Source organism: Diachasmimorpha longicaudata, chromosome 3 (genome assembly GCF_034640455.1).
Source record: "Diachasmimorpha longicaudata isolate KC_UGA_2023 chromosome 3, iyDiaLong2, whole genome shotgun sequence".
NCBI lineage: Eukaryota > Metazoa > Arthropoda > Insecta > Hymenoptera > Braconidae > Diachasmimorpha > Diachasmimorpha longicaudata.
The window spans coordinates 5,750,878-5,772,347 of NC_087227.1; the positions used below are offsets into that span (position 1 = coordinate 5,750,878).

A 21,470-nucleotide genomic window follows, 5' to 3' on the forward strand; every position below is an offset into this window, starting at 1 on the left:
GCGGGGCTTTTCCTGCGCTGGCGCATACTCCCAACATCGAGACAAGTAAAATACTCTTCATCAGCTCAGTACGTACGGTTTTACGACTACGACGAGACACTAGGGATATCAATGATGTCCTGGAAAATTTATTGATTTTTATTCTCGTAAGAATCCAAAGAATTTCAATACTATTTCGTTATTTCACGAGGTACTTACAGTGATTACAGCAGTAGTGGACGTAGTACAGATATTTTGGAACATAAGGTATGTATTATCATTGATGATGTCCATGGTTTTTAAATGGAACGGAAAGGTTTCGTCATTCACGTCATCCTTCGAAGGTCTTCGTGGCCTTAAATGTTTGACAAGGTCTTTCGTACCATTTGATCGAAGTCTTTCTGCTCTCGATTTTTCCCGACGATTGACGTGTTATGAAGAATTAATTAATTGGCTGAACAGTTGTCGATGTGGTCAGAAGTAATTAATCCATGTATCGATATTGGGCTTTGGTGGGCTCACTGGGTGATGTAAGGGTGGAAATCCTAGGAAGTTATGAGGTACAATGTACATTGTGTGATAGAATGCTTATCCTCGGTGGAGGCATCATTCATTTTGATAAGAAATAAGGGAAGATTACTATGAAGACATCAGCTAGTCTCCATGCACCTCGTTAGAAAATGAATCTCTGCATTTTGAAGTAGTCAAGTTGGAATTTTTTATAACAAAACCGAGTTTCTAGTTAAAATATCGTTTTTAAGTATTTTTCAGATGCTAAGAGAGGTCTGACTATCATGACAATTTGTTTAAACTCTAGCTGACAAGTGAAGTATTGAATCAATGGTAAAAAAATCAGATAGTTCTTGGTATGTTGAGAGGAAAGAAATGGTATGAAATTTCAGAATATTTTTTCACTGATGAACCCATCGATTTTCTAAAGATTCGAGCAATTTTAATAATCTAAGTCGTTCACTGTTCAGACTTTTCAGTCTATTGACATTCAGTTGAATGTGATGTTCATTTTTGAAAATTAATCACAAGTACTCGCGTTCAGAAATGAATTATTGGTTAAAATGGGTACTTCAATTGTTGTAAATGTTTTCATTCCAACTTGAATCCTGTGACCGAAATTTCAAGAGACATATGACAGTATTGTGGGGAATTTCGTGAGCTCTAGAAAAGCTTCTGTTACCTTTTCCCAGGAAGTGAATAGTAATCGTTATAATCCCATGACTCCATGAATTCCCCCTGGATCTTCTGAACCCTCCTCTTCTTTCAAGACATTTACTGAAAATGATAAATTATTGCAGATCATTTATGATGCTATTGAACAATAAACCTTCTCCAATCGTTTCCATCAATCCAATGTCACAGACAACGACAATTCGGTGACTGATATCAACAATCGATAACTCGAATAATAAAAATGGACGAACAGAAAAAATCCCTGTGCCCACGACTCGTGGATTACATGGCCATTGTCGGCGCAAGGTCATGTCCAGGCTCGAGGCAGCCTGTTCAGGTACCCAAAAATAAATTTGTTACACCGGCTTTTATGTCATTGCTGTCGATAAAATCAATAGTCATACAAATCAATCGTATCAATCCAGGTGCCAGAATTACTGCGCCGTTATCCAGTGGAGGATCACAAGGATTTTCCATTACCACTCGACATGGTGTATTTCTGTCAGCCAGAAGGATGCACCAGTGTCGGCCCTAAACGTACGGTGTTGAGAGAAGCTACGTCATTCACCTTCACCCTCACCGACAAGGATTCAGGTACAGAAATGAGGAGTTAATCCGAAAAATCCTGCATGTTACTCTAGATATTCCTGATATTGCCGAAAGATTACGTGGACTAGTCCGTTGATCGACAATAATTTTTTTTTGTTTTAATGAAAATGTTTTGTTTTAATTAAACATACGATGAATTTTTCTGAAATTCCAGCAAGTTTTCTTCATTCGACAAAATTTTCTGAGTATGTGAAGGTTTTGCTTGAAATTTCTTGAAGTAAATTAATTTTTCTAAGTGATATCCACTTTCCTCGTCCTGAGATTAGCATTGGCCCTTCCTCCAAGTCAAAAAGGGAGAGTCACTACAGGAAAATTCAATGCACTCTGGACTGATGAATAATCAATTAGGGGAAATGAATGATACGCACGCAAACAATTATAACATTCTGATGAAATAATTTTCTAATGTATTTTCCAAAATTATTTATTGTGCTCTTAATTTAAGGCATATTATAATTCTCTTAGGATTTTAAAGCGTAAAAAAAATCCATACAATAATGGGGTGCATTTGCGAGTGCAGTATTGAATTTCTATTTAATCTCTTCTTTTTCTTCTTCTTTTCTTCTATTGTATTTTGTTCTACAACTCAATTAGATGTCTGCCAAGTTTTCTGTGCTTCTTGCATTAGAAATGTTCGACAGAAAACATTTCCTAGTAAACCCCGGAGGAATTGGATTTTTTATACTTCTTATAGGGGGACATTTTGTAGAAGTTTAATATCGAACTTTTAAAGGGGAGAACGAAGGAAAAATCCATAAAATAAAAATTGAATTTTCTGTTTATCTCCGATAGAATTTTCCAACTAAACTTCTCTTTTTCCTAAACTTGAGTTTTGCAGAGGTATATTTTCACTGAGGAAGTTACTCTAATAGTTCCCTCAATAATAAAAAATCGTCAATTCTACAATTATCAAACGCATGGAGAATGGATTTTCTAAAGAACACTTTAAGCATTGGAAACAATTTTTTTTTTCAATTATCAAATGTTTGCAGAATTAATTTGTTTTCATGGTTATCATAACATTGTATTTTGTTAAAATAGGCAAAACGCGTTATGGAACATGTGTAAATTTTTATCGTCCAGTGGAGAGAATAACAAGTTCAACCACAACAGGGATGAGGATCCGAAAAGACAAGAATGATCCAAAATTGCGCAAAGAAAGTTGGCGAAAGAGCATGGAAAAAAGCTCGGATTCAGCTTTCTCAAGGTGACCTTGTTTTCTAATTAATTTCGTGCGCCCTTCACTCTCATTTTTTAGCCCTGAGCATTTTATCGATTTTGTAATTCCAGCGACCACAGAAGTAGTGCCATTGGGCCTAGCGATTCAGACAGAGAATATCCCAGCAGAAGGGATTCAGACACACCCATGGCAACGCGAGCACCGCGTCTGGGTATAACTGCACCGAGTGGAGACAGTGAGAGTGGTGGCAGCCATTCACCCTCACCCAGGGCATCACGACGAAGGCAGAGGATTAGAAATCACTCGCTTACTTCTCTCTGTATCATCTCGCATCATCCATTCTTTTCACGATTTCGAGAATGTTTATTCGTATTGAAACGAATTATTGATGCCTGCAACGACAACATGTCACCACAAAAGGTTGGGGCATCGAGACAGATTAACAGGTGAACAGAAAATTTTTTAAATTCTGTTTATGTTCGTTTTTAACTGGACAGGTCGTAATTGTTCAAATTAATTTTTCGGGAATTGTGTTGTTTCACTACATCAGATCAGAAACTAGAAATTAATTAATTACAGAAATCAATTTTCAAAAAAAAATGAACAGCCCCAAATGGGATTCGAACCCACATCCAAGTTTTTATTAAAAAACGAACAATCAATACTTATAAATCTTGAAAACGAATAAAAAATAGAGTTTTTCTCAAATATAAAATATATACACTTTGGCTTTAATGTGTACACGAGATGTTTGAAATTCAGACATTCGATTGCCCGGCGTTCCCTTGACCATACCTATAATGATTTCTGCGATACTCTGAATAGTCTTGTACAAACACAACGAATTAAAGCTTCGGAAATGGAGACCCAATATCTCTCCCTCAAACCCAATACCTCTACCTCAAAATTTGATTTGTTTTGTCCACAGAGATTCCGTATGGAGTGTCCTCGCCAATCAATGTTTCGAAGGCGCCTCCTCCCTGGTTCTCCACGACGTCCGTGAGATAGAAACCTGGATACTCCGGCTGTTGAGTGCCCCCGTCCCAGTTCCCGAAAAAACACGTCTTGAAATGGAGATAGTCTCGCCCCAGATTTACCCGGCCCTTTGCTTTGCTCTTCCAGATCACGTTCGATTTTCCCTCGTTGACTTCCCCCTCCACTTACCCCTTGAGCTCCTTGGGGTGGATATTTGTCTCAAAGTCCTGACACTAATACTCCTCGAGCACAAGGTAATTAACTCTTTCATTAATTTCTTTAATTTTCTAATGTTCATAATTAAAAAAAAAACGGTTTCATTCCACAAATAGCGTTTCAACTTCAAAATTACCTAGTTTATTATTCCTTTTGATTTTATCATCGTATACTTCGTTGCTCCAATTTTCTCGTTACAATGTCTATTATAATATTATTTTCAAAGTCGTCCACTCCCGGGCTCGTCCATAATGACCAAAACCTCAACCATATTCACTACATCATCAACCGACCCCACAACCCTTCCTCTATCCAACTCAACCCCCTGAAGTGATAATAACGTATCGATTCCATAATTCCAGATAGTAATGCAATCACGTGACTACAATGCACTCTCAATGTCAGTGATGGCGTTCGTAACAATGATCTACCCCCTGGAGTACATGTTCCCAGCAATTCCATTACTTCCAACATGTATGAACTGCGCCGAACAACTGTTATTGGCCCCCACCCCCTTCGTCATAGGAATTCCCGCGTCATTTCTGCTGTACAAAAAGAACTTCGACCTTCCCGATGACATTTGGCTGGTAGATCTAGACAGCAATAAAATAACGCCGCCATCAGGACCCTGTGAGCACCTTCCAGCCCTCCCGGAGCCGGAAGGATCAATCCTGAAGAATCATCTGAGACAAGCGATGCAGCTAATGGACCAGGCTGGCTCCAATATCATCCCCAGCGTTCCAGGGTCCCAGAGATCGTCAATCTCCCCTCAACCTGGGCTTTCATCGCCATCACGTCGAGAGAGTACTTCATCTCATCAGTCAACCCTCAGTGTCATCTCCTCCACAAAACATCGAGCCAGTGTAGACGTTGGAGGGAGTCACAGCCCCATAAGTTCCCCTGGAGCCTCTGGTGCCTCTTCACCGAGTAGAAACTTCACTCCTCCCATCCAGAAATCACCGCAACCTCCCTTCAACCCTTTCATCTACGGCAATGATGTCGATTCGGTGGACGTAGCCACTAGGGTTGCGATGGTTCGTTTCTTCAACTCCCAGAATCTACTGGCGAATTTTACCGAGCACACCAGAACTTTGAGGCTGTACCCGAGACCTGTCGTTGCTTTCCAAATCAACTCATTCCTCAGGTCGAGACCAAGGACGAGTGAGTTTCTGGATAAATTTGCGAGGACACAGGCTGTGGAGTTTTTGGCTGAGTGGTCACTGACGCCAAACAATGTGGCCTTCCTGAGGGTACAAACTGGAGTATTTGATCCAGCACAGATTGGAGATAAGCCTAAGTGGTATGCAGCTTCGTTGGAGCCCATTCATTTTTCGGTCTGGGATAATTGCAGTTCATTGGTGAGTGCGCTGAAGAGCATCCAGGAAATGGAGAACCAACCGACTGACGAGAGTGGGTCGGACTCCGAGGGGGCGGAGAGCACCAGCTCGAGTTACTCCTCGCTCAGTGATTTTGTCTCTGAGATGGTGTCGTCAGATTTATCACCAAGTGCGTATGAAATACTGCTCAATTAATCATAATTATTTATTGGAAAGCCAATAATGTGATAATTGATGGCCACGGAAGCTTCAAAATTAAAATGAGTGAATCGATTTATTATTCACAGGCTACAACTGTCAATCTCAAACAGCACAGCCACAAGTGATGTCCCTGTCAGTGGATCCTAAAAACGTTTACAATCCACCAGATACACTCCAGTACCCAGGAATTGAGGATGACGTACAGGCACGTGCAGACAGTCCACCGAGTACATCCTCGAGTCACAGTGATTTGAGTAGTCCAAGTTTTAATCGGGATTCTGAGTTAGAATTGATACCAAAGAGCCAAGAACAATTTCAACTCCCGAAGCACGTAAGATAATACAAGCAGTGTTTGGACGTCTATGTTATTTACTAAATTTCTTTGTGTAAAGTATCATTAGAATCATCGATTCTCAAGGAATCATCTCATTGATCAATTGGCATTCGAATGTACTTCAGTTATTCAGACACTGCTCAATTGATCTCATTGGATTTTGGCTGGAAACTTTTCGTTTTTCTATGAATTTTCTTGCACTCATAGCTCCCTAAGATGCCTCATCACATCGAGAGCACATAGAAGAGTGGAAAAATAAAGTTTCTATGAAAATTCCAATGAAGTCCATTAAGTATACTTACAGCGAAATGGTTATCAACATGACGAACGACTTGGACGGTATTTAGGTTTTTCAGATAGAATAGAGTAGGGATCATGGCCCATTTCTAGTCTCAATCATCGAAATGCTTCAACGATAATGAATACTTTTATCATTCGCTGAGTAGGCCCAACGGTGCTAGTATAGTGACTCGTGAAAACGCTCTCAATTATGCTTTCGCCTTAAAAATTTATCTCTGAGAATCATTCGCTGGTACCATAAATTCATTAAGCTATAAATTAGACTTGCCTACTATTAGAATTGTTATTTAAAAGGAAGTGATTGCTGTCTAAATTTTGAATGTTGTGAAATTTAACTCGATTTAAGATGAAATCGTTCATTAAATTAATTACTCGTCGATATTTCCCTGAGCGTTCGTTTGCCGGAAAATTTCCGTTACTGAGTAATAATTGCCTTAATTTTCACATCTTTCAAAGTTATTACCCAAATCCGTTGGGAAATAGCAATCCTATCAAATATTCCAGATCTTAATTCATTTCCATCATCACCGAAGGGAATTTCCTGTGGGTTAATTATTGTTAAAGCCTTCAAGATAAATTTTAACACATCAGGCTCACTCAGTTCACTTACACCAGAGTAGCTCGGCCCCTATCAGATTAGTCTCCCTCAGTCACGAAATCACCCATAAAAAATCTCGTTATCTGTCACATCTGCTCATGGCTTTTCCTAATACCTTTCAAATCTCTATCAACCACTAGATGTAATTAAAATCACACACGAAGCTTTCTTATTCCCCACTCGAAACCTCCCCATAAATTCTAACATTCCATTGACATTTAATCCCAACAGCAGCCAATGCCGATGATCCCAAGTCTGGAGAGACAACCGAGTGCCGGACACCTCACAAGTAGAACCTCGAGCTTTAGCAGTCCAGTGGCACCTCTACCAACTCGTCAGATCAGTGGTGAGAATGGATCGCCTCGTAGAAGCCTGACAGGAATACCACCAGATTTTCCTGTACATCCATCCCTCCCACAAAGACAGAACAGTGGAGGAAGTCCAGGAAGTGGAAATGGAGTGCTCAGACAGGGCTCTCAGGGCTCCCTCTTCGAGCAAATTGCTCATCAGGCCAAGGATTTGGTTCGGGAAACTACTAGGCAAAGCAGTCAGGATGGATTCCTCGCTCACATGGATAAATTCAAACATCATGCTAAGGAGAAGATCACTGAAGTTGGTGAGGACAGTCCATTTGCTGCTCTCGAGCATTTAACTCAACAAACTAAGAAAGCTGTGGATGAGGCCACGAAGTCGGTACAAGAGGCATCAAAGAGTGCAATGGAAGCGGGAAAAACTGCTGCTGGTGTCAGCAAAAATACTCTGGATGACTTGACTTATGTGGGAAAAAGTACGATTGGGGATTTAACGAAAAGTGCTAAGGAAGTTGCCACTAAAAAAGGTCTACTCAAGGTAACGAGAAGGGAAAATGAATTTCCCATTTTCTGGATAATAGATTAGTTTAAATCTGTGCCCTGCGGTCATGCGCGTTGATACGAAGGGCGAATCGATAAATCAGGGAATCCCGGAGTTTCCGCTGGGGATATCCGATGACCTTTTTTTTATGTTAATGGTTACCGGGCTGATTCGTGAGTACATCATAATGCGGCGAGGGTTTTAATTTCCGAGAATTACGTAAATGAAATAACTTGATGCCGAGTGAGTTTCGGATTAATATTACGAATCCCTTCGGAAGCCGGTGCTAATGGGGCTGGTAAAATTTTTTAATTGCATTTTCTGGTGTACTAATGGTATTATTATTGCAAATTCTATTTTAACAATATTAGTAAGAATATTGAAATGGCATCGTTATAGTTATTCTTTTTCTTATTTATTTTTCACATGCGGGGGGGGGGGGTTTATCATTCGATCTCTTCTCTCAACCCTTCGACAAAATCCCCCATAATTAAACGGTGTAAAATATTTTTCTCGAAAATCTTTAAATATTTGCTCATATTTATTGAAGAACCAACTTCATTTTTTTCTCTGTGTAGAGCTTGGGAGACTCTCAACAATCGCCACCACACACTCCTCCCTCGCCAAGTATGCAACAAAGAAGAGATGCCAACAATACTCAACTGGTAGCTCCAGAGACAAGAGCTAAACGTGACATCGGCCGTGACTTCTTCAGTAACGTCAGCAGTGATATAAATGGAATAGCAGCCCAGACGAGTGACATGTTCAGTGGTCTATTTGGTAATAAAGGTGGAAATAAGAATTCTGGTCTCTTGGCTCAAGGGCAAAAAGGGAAAAATAAATCACCCACTTTCGGGCCATTCAAGCGAGGAAAAACTGGAAATGTGGAAAAAACATCTTTGATAAAACATTCAGCGAGTAGAGACAATCGTGAAGATCTTCAGAGGATGCAAAATACTGAGAGAACCAATACTAATAGTGACAATCAGGCATTTTTGACAGACGTGGTCCATCAGGTGTTGGATGGAGAGGGGGTTGGATTTTTCAAGTTGAATCGATTGAGAAAACTTATGGAGGATGAGAGTTACCGTGATCTCGTTGTTACGAAGTTGAATAAAGGATTGAATCGCCGAATCAGTCCTGATGATCATATCGATGATGTGGTAAGTCATGAAATTCGTTGTCTCGCAGAGGACATTTCGAATGTTGTATTGAATTTTAGACTGAATCCACTAGTTAAAATAATAGAGCCGGATAATTAGGACCAATTTACATTCAAATTTATAGATTAAAATATGAAATTAATTTTTAATAGTAATATGAATATAATTGAAAAGATTCTAGTTGGGGCTGCCTTCAATTGACAGTCTACTACTGTTAATGATAATTAACAAGAGACCAAAGATCCATTCGACGTGGCATAAATTTCCAAAAAGCGAATGACTTCACCGAATGAAAAATATTGCTGTATGTAATTATTTTCCGTTCCAGTGTATTTCTCGGGGAGTCTACAAAGGAATGCTCATGTGCCTTCAAGCAGTATCCCACGGTTTGAATTCAACTTACGAAAATTTCGGTTTGGGCGGTATGGCATCGGTTTTTCAATTGATGGAAATCGCCCACACCCACTACTGGAGTAAAGATCTGTCGGATGGGGCATTAGAGGGACCTCTTATGCTTCAAGCAAGTTCATACGGTAGTCATGATAGTTTAAGATCTCACCCACCGTCAAAGCAATCAGAATATGGTGAAGTAACAAGAAAATTATCATCCCAAGATCCTTCGCAAGTGCGTCTCGAAATATCTCATGCTTCGTCAGCACCAGTACACTCTGATAATAATCAATCCACTACGGATTTATTTCTCGATATGTTTTCGAAGAAGGGAAAGTTGCTGAGTAAACTGGCATCCTTTGATTCTGAAGTGAGTACTCAATTAATTGAACGAATGGTTTATTAATGAATGGAAGTTTGAGTGGACATGGGTTCATTTGTGTTTAACATTATTTTAGTTTCTATTCAGTTTTTGTTCATCGTGTCTCATCTCGTCTTTACTTTTCATCGAAAATAGTGATTTGATAATAAACTTGGAACTATAAATTCACAGGGCAATAAAAGTTCATCAGCACTCTCGAGTGATTCTCAATCTTCTGATCGAAGCAGTATATTAAATCACCCGGCATTTCGACCATCCAATCAATCATCAATTCGAAGTGCTGTATCGGACAGCGAAGTTGATGGCAATAGTCGTGACAAACGCTCAGGAAGCATATGGTCTAGTAAATCATCTCTCAGCACTGGTTTCAGATATCATGGGGGTAATTTAGTGACCACTGCCACTACTCCGAGTCCTGAGGCTGCTAGGACTTATTTATTTGAGGGTAAGTTTATAGGTTGTCTCGGCATCCCTTTAGATGTGACAGTAAATCCTTCGTTATAATACATTTTTTTTGTCACAGGCTTATTGGGCAAGGAACGCTCTCGTTTGTGGGATCAAATGCAATTTTGGGAAGATGCGTTCTTAGATGCTGTGTCGCAGGAGCGGGATATGATAGGGATGGATCAAGGGCCGGGAGAGATGATGGAGAGGTATGAAATACATAAAACAGGCTATGCCCAGTTGCATGTCCTAACGAGAGCTTGCGGCAAATTTTGTTAACAATAAAAAAATAAATACGATTGGGTATGGGTGCTGCCAGAAAATATTGTGTCGTTAGCATTTCCGCTTCGTAAATAATCGTTAATATTGGTACGGAGCCCTTTGAGATAATTTTTTCATCTCTATAGTAACAACAAATATATTAAAATTTTAAGGTACAAAAGTTTGAGCGACAGCGAGCGTCGACGACTTGAGCACGACGAAGACAGATTACTATGCACTCTACTTCATAACTTAACAGCAATTTTAGTGATGCTGAATGTTACTAAGCTCGAGGTCAAGAGAAAAGTTCGAAGATTACTGGGAAAGAGTCACATCGGGCTCATTTACAGTCAGGAGTTGAATCAACTGCTCGATCAAATTGATAATTTGGTAAACAGAATTGAAAATTCATAGCACTTTCGCCGAAACATTGTTATTAATCCTGGGGATAAAATAATGGAATGAAATGAAATAATAATTTATTGTTTTTTAGCACGGGAATGACATCGATTTGAAGCCACTGACGTCTCGACAAATGCACAGACAATCGTTTACCGTCCATGCTGGTACGGATGCCGACGGTGAATTACGTTTTCTCGAAGTACGGCACGACGGACTCGTTTTGAGATCGGTAAACGGTGTAATTGTCGAGCGTTGGTGGTACGAGCGTCTTGTCAACATGACCTGCAGCCCCAAAAATAAAGTTCTGTGTTTGTCTAAGAGAAATGTTGATCAACTCGAACTTCACAATTATTACACTAAAAAAGTGAGTGCCATTTGGTTTTGACGTATATCAAAAAGCATAACAAAGTCGTAAATTTATTGTTTGTTTGCTCTCCAGGAATTTCAAATGGAAAAAATAATATAGCTCATTCAATTATTAGGACAGAGATTTTTTATATAATTTTTCAAAAAATTTATGAAATGATTACTAACAATTATGCAATTATTTCAATGTATTTTTTTATGCATCTGCAGTGTAAAGACCTTTATTACTGCATAAAAGACGCGATAGAAAAAGCAGCAGCTCGAGGTCGTGCGAATCTCGGTGTCGAGCTTGGCGATGAATTCCCGGTACAGGACATGCGCACCGGCGAGGGTGGTCTTCTTCAAGTTTGCATTGAGGGTGTAGGCTTACTTTTTGCCAATAGCAAGGTACGAAACTTTCCCAACTAATTGTATATTCATTAATTTTTACTGATTTTTCTTGTAAATTTTTTTCTTTTTTTGTTTTAACTTTTTTTTCCTACAACTCGATACTCTGGTTCTACTAGTCTAGTCAGTTGGACAATAAAGAAAATAACAAACAATACGCAGTTCGATATGTGTAAACAATGAGTTAAACTACTGAGCGTAATAGATGGCGGTGAAGTAATAAAATAAAGGATTGGAATGTCATGGGCCGACCAATAAATTTACCGATAAAAACATATCTACAAAGTATTTATTCGCAATTACTTGATTATCTGAAATTGGTTGAACTATTTTTCAGTAAGCTCACAATTTTGTTATTTATTCGGATAATTTTTTGTGTTTCATTGATTCATTTTACTCATTTTCTATTTACATTATGTTTAGTTATTATTTTTGAGAAGGACCACTCAAGACTACCCCTCTCCCCACTCTCTACTTTAATTAAAAAAAGATATCTAGGTTCAAAGCCGATTGTAACATTTACATACCTCTGATTCTTATGTATAATCTATTTCCATAATTTATTCTACCAAAGTAGTTAACAGGACAAGTTAGTTTTGGACTTCTTCTGTACATTAAAGTCATACAGGAAAATTGCAAAAAATCGTGAAATTGTATAATTAAATTCGAGACATTCTTTGACTCTCTCCTATTTTGTTAATTAATCGATTGATTTACCTTTTAAAACCATTTCTAAATGTTTTTCTTTGCATGGAGCTCGATGTGCAGCAACAGTCTCTATTTTATCTGTATCCAAATTATACTATTATATATCCGCATTCTATATTTATATTTTTCATTTTATATTCCCGTAAATTTTTAGTTCATCAAAAGGGAAAATCAGAGATAAAGTCCCACATCGATTGCTGTTTTTTTAAAATCATTATACTATAAATTTTTATCATTATCCGATTAAGATCATACATATATATTTTTCGTATATTGAATGTTGAATGCCTACTAAATATTATACAACTATTTTGGATTGATAATGAAAAAAAGATGAAATTTAAAAAACCAGCTGATATTTTATGTCTGGTATTCAAACTTGTTAGAAAAAGTCTATTTGCACAACTGATGTGTGCTATACTCTGTAAACATTAGTTGAAACATTTGTCGTGCTTACTTATGAATTAATTTAATTATGTGAATAATAGATTGTTCTTTTGAAATAATTAAAAAAATAGACTTTTTTCAACTTTTATCGGGAACTTTTGAGATGGTCCTTGAACAATAATTTATGTAATATTATCAATAATATTGAAGGTAAAAACAACTGTCAGTAGCGGTGTATATCAGACAATTATTTTTATTTAGAGAGAGGAAAAAAAATCGATTTATTTCTTATTCTGCTCTTTCTGTTTTTGTCCTGTCTCACGACATTGCCCTCGCTGGACAAACAGGATTTCGAGGTATTGAAACTAATCAAGTGACTCATTGTTACAATTCAGTATATCCATTAATTTTATAATTCAGTGTTGGCCGTTTTTATCATTATTACTTTTATCATTTGAAAGATTTATTCATAAATGCTTATCTATGATTTTATATGATATATATTAGTTTTATTTTTAGCAGTGCTAAGAGTATCTAAACTACATATACCCTTTTTCAAAATCGCATAATATTCATTTTACAAATAGAAATGCTCTGTCCTACTTGACTGTTTACCACTAAAATTGGTGTTAGTTGTGATTAAATGTTTTCAAATAATTCCAATATTGAAATTAGATGAAATATATTGAACCAATACCAAAACCAAATTCAATAGTTTAATCATCAATTATCATTGATTATAAATTTAATTTTTACTCTAATATTTGCTGGAGACAGTGCAAATTACAAAATTTACTGGTGAACAAAAGAATTGCTGCATGATATTGGCAATCATATTAATTTGCACAATCTCCACAGCCAGTTAAAGGGTCTATCAGAAACATCTGTAGTTGTGCTAGTTTTTTTGTCATTGATTTATATTTACATTCAGTTCTTAGCTAAAATATATTTGAAATCGATGAATCCGACCCTTTCGGCATGTTTTTGTATTTGCTCACCTTTGGGGAAGGCGCAAAATCTGAAAAGAGGTCATATATGCGGCAAAGTGTTGGAATGAGAGCAGTCTAATAATCTCATATCAAATATATGTCGAAAATTCATAAACTGGGAAAGTGCGTCTTTTTGGTCATATCACTTGCGAACAATTTTAGGAAGTGATTTAGCCAAAGAATCAACTATATCACAATAAACGAAAAAACCAAAAAAGATGCATTTTATTTTCAAATATTCATGTTCAATTGAAAAATCAATCGAGTGGGGAAACATCTATTTATGTGAAATTTTTGAAAAATTTCCAACAGTGTAGTGTTCTTTCATCAAAACATAGAAAATAATCCCAGAGTTTGATTGTCTCTTTTCATCATTCTGCTGCTGATTCATTCGGTTTTGAATGAAAAAATCACGAATAATATAATGAGTGCGCTACAAGCCTGCCTAGAGGCTCTAATAGAAGGCAATGGATTGAAACAATGGGTTGGTCCATGGCACCGTAACACTAAATATGTTTTATCGATGTTCCAACATTACACTAACACAATTCACGAATTCCAATAGAAATGTGGCACGTAGAACAATAAACAGAGAAGAAAACTTTTTTTTTGTATTAGAGAAAAATGGAGATATTGACAGAGAAGAACATTTTTGGCATACTCTAGGGTAGTTTATAAACTAGTTGAATATCCTTCACCGCTCGTTCATTAAAAAAACACACATTCCGATGCACACATGGCACTGAAAATCAAAAGCTGTCAATTAATCATGTTATGATAAGTTTAGGCCATCTCCAGAGTTGCCTGTCACTGCCTTATTGTACCCTTCGCTGAAAAACACTTTTTTTTAAATTACATACTCTTACTGTGTTTTTTACAAATCACATGAAGCGATTGCCTTTATCAACAGAAATGCGCATGTCACACGGATTTGTAATGCATGAAGATTTAGCAGCACTGTAGCAGCAATGAGCATTAATTAAACTTTGAATGGTTTGTGTTTCGAATAGTTTAGTTGAATACTTTACTGATAAAATTTTTCGTTTTATTACTGAAGGTGAATTGAATCCGAAGATGATAAATAATGTATTTCTAAAATTAAATTTACAATGAAGAATTGCAACTATACTACGAAGAAACCGATTGTTTATTGTACGTGGATTGATGAAAATTAGTGGCCTATGGATTGAGAGAATGTTTAGATGCGGAATATTGAATATCAAAATGCATGCGATACTGTTCTTTGGTTTTTACATAAATCATTAATCCAACATCGATTGATTTCCAGTTCTTTGTAAGATTTGATCATATCCGCAAGTGCTTTACCCAGAATGGAGGCATTTTTGTGTTGGAGGAATACAGTAAGTTCGATAGTCACTCTGGTATTAATGTGGTGATTAAAGAGAATTGGAAAAAGTTGATAAATTGACGATTTCTCCGACGAGCAGATTTTTTATTTGTTTGAAACAACTTTTTAACGATTGAAGAAGGGCCGTACCTTATATTCATACATTATCTTTTTTTAAAAATGGCGTTTAATTGTACAAATAAAAATATAACAAACGGAGATATAAAAACTTGAGAAATTGAAATCTTCAATTTACACTGATCTTATAAATCATAATTTATGAACATATTTCTTCTATTTTCTTGAATTCTTGAAAATTCTCTTTAACCGCACAATAAATACCTTAAATCGAGGACGCCAGCAAATGACAATTACGATTTATTTTGTACCATTACAGATCCGAAAAATCGACAGATTATTCAACGTAAATATATATCTCCCATGGTGAGTGGCTAATTGACAACTCCAAAATCACTGTGATCCAGTAATTCGATATAAAACTCCATTCATTCTCATTTTCCCTTTTCCAGGCCCGAGAGATCTGTTACGCTGTCATCTGCGTCTTTTCATACCTCGCAACTGGTCTGAAGCAACGCAAGTTATCCCAGAAGGATCAAGAGTCGCTGTCGAATGCCACTCGCATAATAACGCAGGAGACAGCAGCATTGCAATCTGATAATCATCGCTGACAACGATACGAAGATTCCATGATCTATGAATATATACGAAATCCCCATAGTAACATTTCACGTGTTTCCCTCACCTGTCTGACGACACTCAAGATCGCATTCGAAAAGTCACGTTAAACGATTGTTTACATTTAAGTTTAAAAAGGAGGAAATATATTTGTTCGGTACGGACTTTAACACCTGCACAACTATTAAGTGCAATAACTTGAAGCAATTTCATTGAAAAAAGAAAAGTTCCACGAGGAAGTCATCAACGGTTCTAATTGCATTAACGATTAAATTCACGAGATAATTTAAATGAGCATTTATTGGAGCGAGTGCCTATCGATGGAGAAAACAATAATTTCATTAGTACAAATAATGTACTTTATTATTTTGAGATAGTCAGAGGCCAATAGTGAGACTCCGCAGTATTACATAAATACCATGATTGTGGATATATGTACATAATCATAAAAACTCTCAGATATAAAAGAAACTCCTCGTGCAATAAGCGAAATCATTCCTGACATTATGGGCAGATCATCATAGATCATCTGCACTATCTGTACAATAATTGACAGATTTAGAGATAGTCTATTGCAGTTGCAAATTAGATTATATGAGAATAATGGATTCTATTTCCGTGATACTTTATACATATGACAACAATCTTGAGTAATGTCTATAATTTACTAGTGACTGTAAATATTTGTTGTTAATTATTATGTATTACGAGAAAGATGATTAAACTAAAGTTTCTGTCAATGGAATGGAAACGAATAACAATAAACTGAGTTGTTTTGATAGGGAATGTGATAAACAAATCGTGATACACATTTTCTGATGAATTCGGATGACTAAATGTCCATTTTTCGAATGGATCCTATTCTGCACTCTATTTTCTGCAATTTACCCTGAGGAAAAAGGGTTTTTGCAGTTAATGGCGTATTCGTATGCAGATAGCTGGCAGGTGTTTACATTTCGAGAAATAAACTTATTCGACAGTTTGCACTAGGTTTGTACCTGTTTGTACTGACCTCTGTGACACGGGTGGAACCCTCATGCTCACAGGGTATCTGTCATTAGTGACTGCTGCGTGGTACATTTTCCACTAACCGTTAATTAAACAAATCACTTATTGAACTACAACCGATTCTCTAACGAATTGAAGTGAACCTATTGGAAAATATAAATTTTCACTAATCTGTTGGCCTAACTCGTGTTGGATTTTGAATTATTCATTTAAAAATCGATGAGAAACTATTGAAACGTTTTTAAACTCAGTACAAACGAGTAACAACGTAGTACAAATCATTTATTGGAATAAAACAGCCATTGAATATCGAAAGAGTAATGATCTTTTATTAACACGCGAGGAATACACTATCTCCTACCTTATGTTCATCATCACGAACAATTTATCTCAGTTAATCTCACGGTAGCTCTCCATAATGAGACAACAATAGCCAGAATAGTCACAAAAATACTTATAAAAATCATGACAAAAATTAGAGTAGAAGATTGTTTATATGTCTGGATATGCAGAGCCAATTAGATCGCTTCCCGAGCGTTTAATTTTGTGAGTAATTATATTAAACTTAGATCCGCCCAGGGAAACGGGACATGGTTGTTCTGACCTTACGAAAAAGCACACGGTGTACAAGGCCATTTCTAGCTCTGGAGAAGTTCCGATGAACATTGTTGTCACTGGTTTGTCGATGTTGTTGAATTTTGTGTGGAGTTTGAGAATCGCAGCTTTCTGGAGAGTAACAGGAGAAATTAATAGTTAGTAATAATTTGAAGATGGAAAAAATTCTCGGGTTTTTTGGAGGTAGTTGAGGGTCGAAATCCGACAAATACCCGAAATAACACCCAATCATCTCCCCGGAACTACATCAAAAGCGTCGTTTATATTGAAGTAAATTTCGAAAGAGAAAATAATCTAAAATATGTTTTCAGTCCCATACATGCGAATGATGTACTCACATCTCCAAGATCCAATTTCTTGATGTACCCCAAATAGTCTGCTCGTCGATTCTTCTCCGCAGCATCGAAATATATCCAATTATGTAGTCCACTGACTTCAGTACCTAATTTGAGCTCAGTTAAGAAGACATGCTCAAATCCAGTGCTTCCGGCTGTCTCACCACCCCTTGGGTAAAGATTGAACCACATCCTCCTCAGGGTTTCCTTGTAGTGGTAGTAATCTTGACGAAGGTAGCCCTTGTTTGCAAGAAAACGCATCGCCGCTGACATGACATTTGTACTCAGGAAAGTGTCAACAAGCAGACTCTCTTCATTTCTCTGTAGGGGCCCCATGTACTCGGCCTCACGACTGTCCAGCTTGTAATTGTCGTAGATAGTGAGGACCTTTTCGATTGTCGGAATCTGGAAGGCTTCGTCTTTGACCTTGAGCAACCTGAACAAAGGTCAAGTATTCAGAATGGTTAACACAGTGGCTAGAGTGCCTTTAAGTCACTGTGTTAAGTTCTGATTTTTGCGAACTTTTATTGGCGAACAGAAACGATAATTAAATTGAGGAAAAATTACGATTCCAAATGTGATCGAATTAAAAAAAAATTAATCCTCAAAAGAATTGACTTATAACTATTGAGCACTTCATTGCTAAATTCAATTGACTAGTAAAAAAAAGTTACTAACGGTTGTGGAGCCTCGTCCTTTTGGCTGCTCGAGCTAGTTTGTTTCTGAAGATTCAATGTAATATACTTCCAGGCATTGTTCTTATCCTTGATCCAGAGGGCTTCAGCCAATTTTTCCAGATCATCATCAGTCACCGAGTTGCCTTTACTATAAGTTGGATTACTGGAATAAATTTTTTTTGGGCCACTGGTTGCCAGTCCAGCTGCTGCAGCTCCTCCAGCAAGACCCCCGACGACTGCTCCAGGGGAGATTCTTCCTCCAGTCTGTCCAGTAATCGGTTGTCCAGACGGTCTGGGCGCTGGCGTTGGTGATCCTGGATGGCTTCCACGTCCAGCGACCTCCGCCCACGTCGGTCCTCCAGGAGAAGATGCTCCTGGAGAGCTTGGAGATCCTGGAAGACTCGGATATCCTGAAGAATGACGATTTGGTGGAGCGGGAGTAATCGGCCCAACATTTATGCTGGACACTTGCGGCCTATCATTTCCAGTTTGACCAGTTGATGATCCTCCAGTAGTTCCTCCAGTAGATACTGGTCTCGGGCCGAGAGGAGGAGGACCCTGTCTGTTTCCTTGTGCACCAGTTGGAGACACTGGTCCACTTACTGGACCTAATGCTGGAGATGCTGGTCCACTAACTGGACCTGATGCTGGAGATACTGGTCCACTGGGTCGACCTGATGCTGGAGACGCTGGTCTACTAGCTGGAAGTCCTAATGCTGGAGACGCTGGTCTACTAGCTGGAAGTCCTGATTGGGGACTGTTCGGCGCGACAGGTTGAGACGAATTGGAGCCCGATGGTCTAGTCAATCCTGGAGTTGGTCCCCCAGAGGACAAAGCTGGACCTGTGGATGGAAGCTTTGGAGCCGGTTTGGAAGGGTCGCCAGCACCAGTGAGATCTGCAGCCCAGTCTCTGTACCCCTGTCCCGTACCTCCGCCAGTAGCTGGATTCGCTGGTTTAGATCCGGGAAAGTCCTGACCAACTTCTGTTCCAGGATTCGGCCTCTGAGGACGCGCGTTATCTCGTATATTTTGTCCTGAGTTGCCCACCCCTATTGCTAGACCTGGATTAGCTGCACCAGCGAGGGCATTGGTGACGGAACCGGTGGGTTGTCGCGAACCTGGGGCATTCCCATTCCCAGGGGCAAGGCTATTTGATACGGGGGGGATTGTTGTCGTAGTTGTTGTCGATGTAATTGGTGTTTCTGTCGTTGTCGACTTGTCCTTCTTCCAGAATTTCCAACCGGCTTCAGTGTCCTCTGGAAAATGGGCGACGTTATTGTTGGAGAATGGGAATTTGGTGGGGTGATGACTAAACATTTTTGGAGATGAGAACAATTTTTTTAGTTTAAGGCTCGGTTGGTGAGACTAAACTATTTGGAATAGATAGTTATTGGTTTTATATTCAATCTGGAACTTTGATGCAGTCCTGCATGAAGCAGAGATGCACAAAAAATGAAAAAATTCTGAAAAAAAGTAGATAAAAAAACTAAAAATATAGAACTTAGTCGTTTTAATTTATGTTACGATAGAAGCGATTAATGCAAAACCCAGGTAATGCTCGATATGGCGGTGGAGAGGGGAAAGGAGAGGGCTATAAAAGTAAATAATTTCCCGAGGGGTTCATGGAGCATTATTATAAAATATTGTTCTTTGAAAAATTATTAAATATTTCTAGAAATTTTTCAATTACCCTAGTCTTACCGTAAAATCGGTAGAACCCTGGCCTATTAATGATACGAACAAGTGATTCCTGAATTTTCGATTTGGCAATTATTGATCCAAATTAAACTTTTTGCAACAACAATTCTTTCAGTTACAGAATCGAGATACATTCGTTGAGGAGCTTTTATTCGGTAGTATTTCAGAATTCAATTGAGTTGACTAATTTTTTAAAACTCAACTGGACAATTTTTGAAAAAATCATAATGAAAATATTAGCTTGATTGGAGTCTTAAAGAGATTAGTCATTTCTTAGAAGTTGAACTTCACTTTTTCCTCAAATGTAAATCGTTTGGCTTATCATATTATCGCTTGACCCCAGAAGTTTGATCCTTGATACCATTATGTACGAATCCAAAGTCTGTAAACATCTCGTTGACCCATTTTACAATCTCCAGTAGAACGTATCGGGTATTTTGACACGTATCATAGAATTCTCTATGGTGTTTTCATGATGACAAATTACTCGGCGTCAGATTTATTTTTAAAGTTCGCATAGCATATCAAGGATCTACCACTCGACCTCACGTGGATTTTGAAGGTCTTGTCCTCGGAATTCTTAAGTGAATTGTCCAGAAGTTAAGTTCCAGTATAGCTCTGCCCTCAGGTCGAGCTACTCAAAACTTCTTAAATTGTTTACAGAATTTGTTTAAAGGTACTCAAGTGCATTAACCTTTCATCTCCAGTGAAATGCTTTTTTTCAAAAGGAGAACACCAGAACGTTCACTCGGACGCCAGTAAAACTTAGAATTAGACTTTTATCTATATGACTTCATAAGTTAAGAATAAGTCCGTCTACATTTGATTTTAAAATATAAAGTAATTTCCTTCATTACAATAATTTATTCAGATCCATAACTGATTGACTACCATTCACAATTTACCCAGGAATTCGTTTAATCCTTCAACAAATACTAACAATTGAGGAATATCACCAAAATCCCAAGGATTATTACAGGGTCAAATCCACAGGATTATCCCATTAGTTTTTCGTTTTTCTACAAATTAATTCCCAGGAAAGTCCAGCCCAAAGGAAAACTAATCGATCTCCGTCCTCAGAAGAAATATAAACAACATGTAGTGACTAATGACAAAGAATAAAAAAAACTCTTTCAAGGATCTGCATAAATTAAGGAATACGTTTTCCATTATTTCCACTGACTCAAAGAGAATTGACTTCTTAATTAATTTGTTGTTCAACTTCTCACCGACTAGAAGTGTCAAGGTCACAGCCAAAAGGACGATGAATGCCTTCTTGGCCATCATTATGGTCCCCTCCGATTTCTTCTCGTCTGTTTTTCCTGATTAAGAACGTCTTACACTGTTAACGTTTCGCGAGAGACTGAACCTGAAGTGGGAGTCGTTTTACGTACATCCACTACAGCAAGATTTTACGTTCCCCTGTTTCTGAGACACCATTGGCTAGA

General features: G+C 37.9%; 2 protein-coding genes across 9 annotated transcripts; one reads left to right on the forward strand and one right to left on the reverse strand.

The window, feature by feature from the left end:
• LOC135161016 (MAP kinase-activating death domain protein) lies at positions 1 to 16,355 on the forward strand. 7 transcript variants are annotated; one of them, XM_064118249.1, is made up of 21 exons: positions 2 to 246; positions 1,290 to 1,501; positions 1,590 to 1,758; positions 2,815 to 2,980; positions 3,064 to 3,399; positions 3,882 to 4,182; positions 4,507 to 5,650; positions 5,769 to 6,013; positions 7,146 to 7,763; positions 8,345 to 8,929; positions 9,258 to 9,462; positions 9,544 to 9,689; positions 9,873 to 10,146; positions 10,225 to 10,354; positions 10,580 to 10,796; positions 10,900 to 11,172; positions 11,385 to 11,561; positions 13,004 to 13,012; positions 14,934 to 15,006; positions 15,391 to 15,437; positions 15,524 to 16,355. In XM_064118249.1, exons 2-21 carry the CDS (start codon positions 1,406 to 1,408, stop codon positions 15,680 to 15,682), a joined length of 5,370 nt encoding a protein of 1,789 aa, XP_063974319.1. In that variant the 5' UTR covers positions 2 to 246; positions 1,290 to 1,405; the 3' UTR covers positions 15,683 to 16,355. The 7 variants fall into 7 exon arrangements, 6 of the variants coding, with proteins under 6 accessions (XP_063974318.1, XP_063974320.1, XP_063974321.1 ...); XM_064118248.1 differs by having other exon boundaries at positions 1 to 246; positions 3,073 to 3,399; positions 9,258 to 9,689; XM_064118246.1 differs by having other exon boundaries at positions 9,258 to 9,689.
• Positions 16,356 to 16,999: 644 nt separating this feature from the next.
• On the reverse strand, positions 17,000 to 21,444 carry LOC135161023 (endoribonuclease CG2145-like). 2 transcript variants are annotated; one of them, XM_064118263.1, is made up of 5 exons: positions 21,252 to 21,444; positions 18,999 to 19,580; positions 18,326 to 18,965; positions 17,651 to 18,083; positions 17,000 to 17,423 (listed from the first exon to the last, which is right to left on the reverse strand). In XM_064118263.1, the coding sequence occupies exons 1-5, from the start codon at positions 21,307 to 21,309 to the stop codon at positions 17,190 to 17,192; spliced, it is 1,947 nt and encodes a 648-aa protein (XP_063974333.1). In that variant the 5' UTR covers positions 21,310 to 21,444; the 3' UTR covers positions 17,000 to 17,189. The 2 variants fall into 2 exon arrangements, with proteins under 2 accessions (XP_063974333.1, XP_063974331.1); XM_064118261.1 differs by having other exon boundaries at positions 18,326 to 19,580.
• Positions 21,445 to 21,470: the final 26 nt, after the last annotated feature.